The sequence below is a fragment of the Bactrocera latifrons genome, unplaced genomic scaffold (genome assembly GCF_001853355.1).
Source record: "Bactrocera latifrons isolate USDA-ARS-PBARC rearing strain unplaced genomic scaffold, ASM185335v1 scaffold_64, whole genome shotgun sequence".
NCBI lineage: Eukaryota > Metazoa > Arthropoda > Insecta > Diptera > Tephritidae > Bactrocera > Bactrocera latifrons.
The window spans coordinates 878,509-888,636 of NW_017537312.1; the positions used below are offsets into that span (position 1 = coordinate 878,509).

The window sequence follows — 10,128 nt, forward strand, 5'->3', positions numbered from 1 at the left end:
ACGGTTAAACATAATATTGGCATTGAAAATATATTTTTTCAAATATTTCTGCAAATTAGTTCCGAATTACCATTGTCAGATGTACATACTCTTCTTTCATACACATACGTACAAGTTGTTTAGTCAATTCTGTTTTCGAGTACAAAATTCTATTAATGTACTAGGAGGGCATGTGAATAGATATCGAATTTATAGTCTCTTTCAGTGGTAATAATAATATTTGTCATGTCACTTGTCTCGTGCGCAATGATGTCATTCAACTTGAATTTATTGTGTTGTTACTTTCACGGCGCACAGTAAAACGATCATCTTGGCGCCTACTTCATTGTATAGATACGGTTTTAAAGGTCATTGAAGAGAATTACTTATATAAATAAAAATATACCATATGTATTTGGTTTTATTATAGTTAAATGGTTTAAAATGTTGTAACCGCATTCTTAGTTAAAAAAAAAAATTGTTTGGGCAGTGTCCTATATATTTTGATCGGATATATGTACGTTCCTATATCCAAATTGTTGCCTTTACGCTGGCAAAATTCGCCTGCCGCTGATAGTTAGTAAACTTGAAATCATTTTGAAGAGGTTTTAGGAGAGGATTCAAAATATTTGCACATATTTAAGAACGCAACGTGTAGTTCCCTTTATTTTTACAGCTCACCACACTAAAATTGGATTCAATGGAGCAACTGGGTGCTGCAATACACTATTTAAATAAAAAGAGAGCTTACCCACAAGCATTTATAGGGTTTCAATTTAAAAGTTAGAAGTTTTATATTAATGTATGCTAAAAAGTAGGCCATTAGAGAGTTGAATAACGGTTTAGTTAAGTAGGCACACTATTTAATCTCTCTGAGAAACCAATAGTTCATGGAATATAGTTTTAAGCAAAAGTATTTGAGTATTTCTTATAAATAAAGTTGAATTCCCCTAACTCGAATCATCATAATTCACAAAAAACTCGAGTTAGAGATACTTCGAGTTATGGAAGGAAATTTGTTAAAAATTTGACTTCTATTGTCAATTCATGAGTTCGAGTTATGGAAGTTCAACTTTATATACTTAACATATAAGCACTGGTATATTCGAGTTTATTTTAAATATTACATAAGTAAGGTTTTTGTTTTGGAACGAAAATTCTATTTCCTATTTGTGGTATTTGATTTGAATTACAGGCCGAATCAGAGGTAGCTGCATTGAATCGTCGCATTCAATTGCTCGAAGAAGACTTGGAACGTTCAGAAGAACGTTTGGGATCAGCCACAGCCAAGCTTTCGGAAGCTTCCCAAGCTGCCGATGAGAGCGAACGGTTAGTATACCTTTGGTTGCGAACTGCAACAGAGGATATTTATTACTATAGATTAACTTAATTTAATATCCACTTAGTAATATAGGTATGGTAAATATAATTTGTACTTTATTTTTCATACGAGTGATATACAACAAATTTCTGCAGATATATACAATAATTATAACTATTACAAATTCCAATATACAGGATACGAAAAGCTCTTGAAAATCGTACAAATTTGGAAGATGACAGAGTAGCTATTTTGGAAACTCAATTAGTCCAGGCAAAATTAATTGCCGAAGAGGCCGATAAAAAATATGAAGAGGTATATTTTTCAGCAAACAACTCAAAAGAGTTACTTTTAGATAGGGTCTTAGGGTTATTAGGTTTACTTTTATTTTGAGTATTCTTGAAAAGGTTTAGGAAATTTGCTCTCCAGTATTTTTTTATATTTTATTTGTGGGTAATGCTCTCTACGGCGTGTATTTTTTTTTTTTAATAGTTATAAGTTTTATGTATTCCAATAATATGTATGAATTGGGACCCCTGAGGCGCTTAGATATCAACGAGCCTTGTGGATTTCAACGTGTTTTCTACTGCAGTCCATAATGTATAATAAAAACCTATTGTATAATTACTTTTTAAGATATGCACTCTAGGTTAACATATTAAGCTCAAGCATTGTATAATATGTTCTATTGATGTTTTTAAAAACTAATTCAAATATTTCTTTAAGATGTGAATTATTGCTAATCATTTCATTTTAAAACTGATTTTATTTCCACAGACACAAAGTAACGTTAATTTGTAAGAATTCTAAGATTAAAAAGATCAAGGAAATGTTTGAATTAATTAGAACATATAATTATCTAATACTTATTATAGCCGCTTGAAAAGGCATTTATCTAACTCAATGAACAATTTTTTTTATTTATTTCCTACAATATTTATATAAACTCAATATGTCATCTTGGTAAAACACAACCTCAACAAAAATGGTTCGCTACTCAACAATATTATCTATATTCCTAAATTGCACGAAATTAAATCAAAACACGACTATTCCTTCTGTATAAATGTATGCAAACAAATATATATATATATATATATAAACAACGTATACCACCACTGCAACGTATGCGCCTTTCATATGTTTTTATGTTGACACCAATTGTAAAACTGTTCCTGTATCTGTGTAACTACAACACCAACAACCACATGATCGACGCACTGATGGAAACACCTGAATGCTGTGCTTGTGCTAAAATGCATCATCGCCGTCTTTTCTCAACATACCGTTGCTTGAACGGTCTCCTATGGGCATTGAAATCGCTATAACATCAACTTTTTTATAACAATCTTGGATAACATACAGCGCTCGCAAGATTCTTGAGAACCGCGCCCTTGCCGATGAAGAACGCATGGACGCCCTTGAGAATCAATTGAAGGAAGCTCGTTTCCTTGCTGAGGAGGCTGACAAGAAATACGATGAGGTGCAATATGATAAACCAATCATTGAGTTATTAGCTAAGCTTAGTTGTTCTATCGCTGAGTCGTCTTCATTCTTAAGAAACACCATACCCACTCTCACTACCAACAATGATATCAACAGCATCACCACTGCAAATGCAATTAATAATGTTACTAACACTAGCGATAATGTAAATGTAGTAATAGGCACTGATACTGACACTGACGCTGACGCTAAAACGGACGTGAAAACGAATGCAGTCGAAGACTCTACTGACGCTGCTAATGTTGATACAAATATCACAACGCCATCACAAGTAACTTGATTTTGCAATTGTCAACATAAGAATAAACTCAAAAAAATAAGAGTAACTATGACAATTTGCATTAGTTGAGAATTGATTAATATAAATGATGACTAGTAGAGAAGTAAAAAAAAAATAAAAGGACTTGTCGATGATAACCAGATAAATAGGTAATGACCAAACCAAATACATAAGTAAATATGTATGTGCTAAACGCTGCCCAACAGTTGTTAGCTGCAATCTGATGTGACTACACGCAAAGTAAAGGATCTCTTCTTCTTGGTTGTTGCTTTGTCTGTGTGTACACAAGAGAAAGAAATGTTGGCAATGCTTGCATGCACTATTTGTATGAACGGAACCGGAACCGGAACACAGTAACTGATACGGATATATAGGAATTGAAACTAAAGATAATAATTATTGTATAATAATTTTATATGTACTTTAATTAACTAAAACATATTGAAACTAATGAAACTTGTGCTGCTACTATGTTGTATATTCACTGAAAAAAAAGTAAAGAAAACTAAATATGTAAAATGTATGAAAAATAAATATAACTATTATGTACATTAACTTGAAAAAAGCAAAGTTAAGCGTGAGTGAAGAAGCGATGAAAGTCCTGACTTCTCCTCGAGAACAGATTTTAAGTAATGTAAGGTTGCCTTTGCTATATACAAATTAAAAAGTAACGATCAAAAGCGGAAGTAACGTCCTTAAAAACTCTTCCTAAATTTATTTATTATATATATAAATATACATGCGAACGATTTTAATTTAGAATTTTGAGATATTCCTTAAATTTTTGCAGAAACACATTCGCACATCAGAATGAAATCGAAACCTTAAAAATCTTAAATAAAAAATTATAGAAAAAGAACGCATAGACTTAAAGTGTATCGCGGTTCAAAGTGGTGCCTAAATGTGCCTTTTACTATACATACAGAAAAAATAAAACAAAATCTATTGTGCTTGAGTTATATGTACGTATACACGCGCGATGAAGATTATTATAATTAAATTCAACTAATTATTGCAAAGTTTGGTCTTACCATTTTTTATTAATATATTATATAACTTTATAATTTACTTATTGGTTATCTGGTGAAATTTTATATTTCAAACTAAAAAAATTAATTTTAAAATTTGCATTTTCTCCTGCACACGCACTCATTTTTTTCTATAATGTTACTTTTTACTTTTGTAACAAATCACTGAGCATTACTTGAAAATATTACAAAACGTCACCAAAAAAATGTACATATCTAAATATGTAACTACTATAATTCAGAGATTTATTTTGACCAGTTGTTTAAACAATTATATTTGCAAATGGTTATTTACGTAAATTATCTACAAAATGTCAAATACTATATCAATTAATCTTGTATTTTATATAAGACATTTAAATTTTATATAACTCAGCACATAAAATTATTTAATTCTGTTTAAATTCATATGAATATAAAGAAAAATAAAAGTTTAATTGATTCAAAGCAAAATAATGGAGACGATAGCACGTCTTTTTTAATGAAGTGGGAGCAATGGGAGCATTTTTCTTCGTTGTTAGGCAATGGTTTTTGTACATTTCAAGGTGTTCGATTTTTATAGAAATATTTATTATAGAAGGAATTTCATTGATTTCTTTAGGCAGGGATTAATGAGGTACTTTTGGGTTTTCAGCTTATAAGTTTCTTGTAATACGATACACGTTTTATTGAGAATTTATACAGGCTGTGTGGTGCTTGCCTGATACCATTTGCAATATTTTTTTATTTCATACTATAGAAAACTGTAAAACTTATACAAATATGTACATATATACTCAGTAAGAAAACGGAATATCAAAGAAAACTGATATGGTAACTTATAATTGATCAGTTGCACGCGATAAGATTACATTCTGTCGTTAGATTAGCAACAACATGACACAATTTTTTTTGTCGCTTTTATAGTGAACTGCAAAATAATTTTTTATTATGGTCTCAATTGGTAATTTTTTGATCTTTGGTGTATCAGATTTGAATCATATCTTGAGCAGTAATGACGTCAACACAGCAAATTGTGTGTTAAATATAAACTTTTCGAGGAGAGTATTTTAGAGAAACACAAAACGACACAGGGCGCCTCTGAAGTACATTTTTTCGCTCAGTAGATATTTTATTTGCCTAACACAAAGTTATACTACGATAAACATACATATGTACATATATTGGCGTATTATATTTTTACCTGCATATGACAAATTTCTTTGAAATGACTATCTTTATCTTTCGTTATATTTCACTTCCCCCTTTTGCGTATGTTTTCGCCAACGGTGTTAAGGGTTAGACTTTAATACTTTCTTTTGTTGAAATTTCTTCAACTTGCGGGTTTGAAATGATGAATCATGTGTTTGAACAGAAGTTTGGTTGCTTGGGCTTTTCGCGCGTTGTGCTCAAGTACACATTTGTAAGCAATTACTAAACTCGATTGTGATTCAATCGATTGCCATGTTACCTCAAGCTAGAGACGGATGTCTCATGTCTTATGTGACATGTAGCCATATAAGGCAGTCGTTATAAATCAAAAGTTTGATGCAAAGTTATTTGTTCAAGATCATGATCAAGATCAAGAAGCCTTCTGCTTGTTTCTTACTCACACGGTTGGCCTCTTGACAGGTTACAACCTATTGGGATCAATGCAAGCCGAATGGGCATAAATGTTAATACATGCAGAAAGTAGAGAAGTTGACATGACAGAGACGCTGAAACACCTCCTATGTCTGCGTCCAACACTGTGTACCTTGGAATTATGGCGAAACTTAAGTAAACTGAGTCTACATCAGGCATTAAGGACTTGTAGGTCTATGTATGGCGTGATTGCCGGCCAGTATAACCTAATGTATTTGTTCATTTTAGAAAGTTGTACAGGTATGTACTAAGAGAGGCCAAGAAATGATAAAATAAATACATATATATTCATAGGCATATTTGTGCAAGTACTAGATGCGTACACACTTCGCTTCTCCAAAAATTCTTATAACTTCGTTTAGGTTTCATATTTTGATATTGTATTATAGTTAAAGGTTGGGGATAATAACGTTAATGGCAAATTTTTGATATTGTTAACATAATGACAAAACTGAATTGAACTACATATGACCTTTGCGAAATGTAAATACTGACGCTTTCCTGACTTGCCTTAATATTTGGAAATAACCTGCAGAAATAAAAACTAATTATATTAATTATTTCCATGCATGATAAAAGTGTGACAAATGGAATTTCTTCACATCATTTCAATATGTCAAAATTTTCGGTTTCACAAAATAAATTTTTAAAGACGGCCTTAGAAACTAATATGTTTAAAATTGGTAAAAAAAAAAAATTAAAATAAGATAATAGATTTGCATAAAATTAAATGAATCTATATAATTACAAAGGTTTTAATAGTTTTAATCATATTTTGCCCGATAATTAAAAATTTTCTTATGACGACAGCAAAGTAATTTGTGGTTAAAAAATAGATAGATCCATTATAACTGTGCCAGTGTTTTGAGATTAGACAGGTTCTAGTTTATGAAGATTTTTGAAAAGCTTTTTTTTAAATACAAACAAATTTAAGGGAATTGTACAAAAACCATATTTATTTTTCTTTATACTCAACGAAGAAATGCAATCCAGGACCTACCATTTTATGAAAATATAGGTTTAAAAATTAGGGTACACAAAGTAAGCGCACAAGTTTTATTTACATCATTCGTGTATATATAGTGTTTTGATTTTTATTTATTTTGTGAACAAATGTAAATGTGTATGACACAATTTGTTGTATGATATCATAGTGTGAGTTGATAAAAGACATTAAGTACAAAAAAAAAAAATTATAATATTCTTGGTTAAGTTTATTATTTGCATAATTAATGCCTCTCTAATGCTCTGTGTAAAATACTGCAAACAATTTATAAATTGAAGTGAAGTACTTATTGAGTTTTACTTGTCAACTCAGAATATGCATATGCAGTAATACTAATAACTATATCAAATCAAGCTTTATATTTTAAAACAAAAGCGATGTTCTCGACTTAATAAGGACTGGATTTTGTGTTATCTGTACTTGCCTGCCCATTCATCTGTGTTCTTGCTGTTTGCTCGCAATTTCCTACGCAAAAATGCTCTTGATAAAAACTCAAATAAAGATTCTATGTACTGATAACTGTATATCTTTTGTATCTCAATTTTCCCGTATTTCCAACTATAATGTTTTACTATACAATATTTAATGTAAAACTTAATATGACAACAACTACAACACAACAACAACAACACGAACGCGTTAAATATCCAAAGGTTGCCCGTAAATTGGCCATGGTTGAAGCTGATTTGGAACGTGCTGAGGAACGTGCCGAGCAAGGAGAGAAGTACGTTTACTACACGAATGAATAACGCCAATTTTGCTCCACTGTCCTTAAAGCAGTTGGGCGCACTAACACAGTTGTTGCTGCTTTTGTTTATGCCCTAAATAAGACAATAAATACAATATGCATAAAAAAATGTTATGCAAAAATGATAATTTTTAAAAATCAGTTTTAAGTATTCAGTTTGAATTTGTTATGGTTTTTTTTAGTACCCACGCAGAATCTGTTCTGCTCGACTAACTCACAAAAACGCAAGCAACCTAACCAAAAGTTATTATTTTTTACTTTTTTTTTTAATTTTAATTTCCGTTTTGATGTTTATACATAAATCTAATTATTTTTGCCTGAATGCAAGATTAGCTAGCTAGTTAGAGCAAAATTTTAAATGAATTGGAAAATGTGAATAATCAACAAAAATGTGCCAAATTTGTATTGCATGCGCCTATTTACTTGTATAGGAAAGTTAAACAAATGTTACAGTCATTCAAATTCATGTTCAAAAATTAGTAGTAGCAAACATTTGCAGGCGTGCACATCAAACATTTTCACATTTCTCACATTCATAAAAATGAGAAAACAAAATTTGCACTTAAAATAGCAACTAATTGAATTTTTTTACTTTTTGTATGTATTATTGCCGCTATATGCTAACCAAATGATAACAAAAACAAAAAAACGAAACGAATAAATGTTGTCACAAACATTAACACTATTCGCTCGCTCGCCTTGCCGCTGCCTTTGGCACTGACATAAACGCCCATAATTGTCCTGTTAAATGTCCTCTGTACATTACACTATGTGTTCGCTCCGCGCTGACAAATAAAAAATTGGAACCAACTAATCACAAAGGTTGCCAGAAAGTTGGTCCTCATGGAACAGGATTTGGAACGTTCCGAGGAAAAAGTTGAACTTAGCGAAAGGTTCGTGCCGCTTTTTATGTGTTTTATATTTATATTTTATGTATGCGTTTTGATATTACCTACTAATAACTATTTATTACAAAACAAGAAGATGAAGAAAAGTAGAAAAATTTAAGCCAATTTGAATAATTATGAAATTTACCAAAAAAAAATCATAATTTGATATTTAAAAACAATATAGCAATCAATACAATCGAAATTTTATAATAGCCAATTTGTTGTAGGTAACTCAAATAATTATGCGCCTATTGATCAAGAGTAACGAATTTTTTTTTATTATCTTGCCTAATTCCAATTTTCAATTTCACACTTTTTGATGAAAACAATTTTGAATATACATACGTACATGATTATGCTGATCATGCAGTCATTACTGACGTTTTGAGCTGATGTGGTGTTTTCGTATAACTTTTCTTCGCTACAAGAACAACAACTCAGTCTTTACACAAAAAAACATTGGACTCAATCGTTTTTCCTTTTTTATCAAATGATATTTCTCTTCAGAAAGCACATGTGTAAAAGCAATTCCTAGCGCAAATGGCAAGCAACTTGAACTGGCACATCTATTGAAATAATCTCATTGCTATGCGATGATTTTTTAACATATTTTTTGTTGTTTTTGTGCCATGATTTCTCCTTATTGTTATTTTGGCGAAACGGTGAAACGCCAACTGAATATTTGAAGATCGAAAAGGTGCACAAATGTGTGTACCAACATATATAGTATATATCAGTCTTTAATGTACTTTCAATATTTACCTATGCAGACACATTCACGCGCTGTGTATTAATAATAGTGAGCATCTGACGCTGATTTGCCGGTTCCTACAGAGTTGTCAGTCATTTAATCGGAATTACTACATATTTTCGTCTACATTTTGTTTTATTTTTTGGCGCTGGCAGATTTGAAAGTGACTGCCACACAAACTAATCTTGTTCGCAAAATGGATAACTGATTTTCAAGTGTCTCTTGGATTTTTAGATTTTCATACACAATTCATCAATATATTATAAACTGTGTACAAATTTTGTTCTTTGGGCTTTCAAAAAAATATCACAAACAAACATTCATATTTTCCTAATTTCTTTTGAGTTATTGGCTAATTTATTTTGCCGTTTTTTGCGCTATCGTCAGGAATTTGATTTGTTGACACCATTTTTTAGTGTCATTTGAAGCATTCGTTGATGTTGGCCGCAAGCAAAAACTGTCGTTGTCGGCAGCAAATTTTGCATTTCATATTTTTCGAGGCTGTGATTTTGTACCCAAATAATTTAACACACAAGCTCGCATAATAAGTGAGTTCGTAATTGGACAAGTGTCTTTTTTTCTCCAAAAATTGGCTTCAACTTTTCTGCGAATATACATACATACATAGCATTTCTCTTATTGATTATTTAAAAATTACTTGTTTAACAGCAAAATTGTGGAGCTTGAGGAAGAACTCCGCGTTGTTGGCAACAACTTGAAATCCCTGGAAGTATCAGAGGAAAAGGTCAGTATGCACAATATTTCGTATATGTATACAATAATATTTCTTTTAAGTTCCATTTCTTTACATTTATTTATATTTTAATTAATTCCATTAAATTCTCATTACATAAGAGATAATTTTTATAAGAGGTATTATTCTGAAAGTCTGTTATTCCACACAAAATCATACATACATATTTCGATTAACTAAAACTTAAACTTAAAGAATTTCCTTAACATAAGGTAATCATGTGTTAAATTATTATTGCTCTG

At 30.9% G+C, this 10,128-nt stretch overlaps 1 protein-coding gene and 1 long non-coding RNA gene across 24 annotated transcripts in view; both read left to right on the top strand.

Moving 5' to 3' along the window:
• The window catches only part of LOC108975346 (tropomyosin-2), a 43,402-nt gene that overhangs the window by 20,628 nt on the left and 12,646 nt on the right, over positions 1 to 10,128 (top strand). For 14 of the 23 annotated variants that reach the window (XM_018943750.1, XM_018943754.1, XM_018943755.1 and 11 more), the window contains 4 exons: positions 1,175 to 1,308; positions 2,666 to 2,783; positions 7,397 to 7,467; positions 9,802 to 9,877. In XM_018943750.1, the coding sequence (XP_018799295.1) occupies positions 1,175 to 1,308; positions 2,666 to 2,783; positions 7,397 to 7,467; positions 9,802 to 9,877 (399 nt within the window). Of the gene's footprint in view, positions 1 to 1,174; positions 1,309 to 1,497; positions 1,616 to 2,665; positions 2,784 to 7,396; positions 7,468 to 8,313; positions 8,385 to 9,801; positions 9,878 to 10,128 lie in introns of all 23 variants that reach the window. The other 9 variants (XM_018943756.1, XM_018943751.1, XM_018943757.1 and 6 more) reach the window with 1 other exon arrangement.
• LOC108975350 lies at positions 4,269 to 7,267 on the top strand. Its single transcript, XR_001993866.1, has 2 exons — positions 4,269 to 5,977; positions 7,119 to 7,267. It is a non-coding gene; the product is annotated as an uncharacterized LOC108975350 (long non-coding RNA).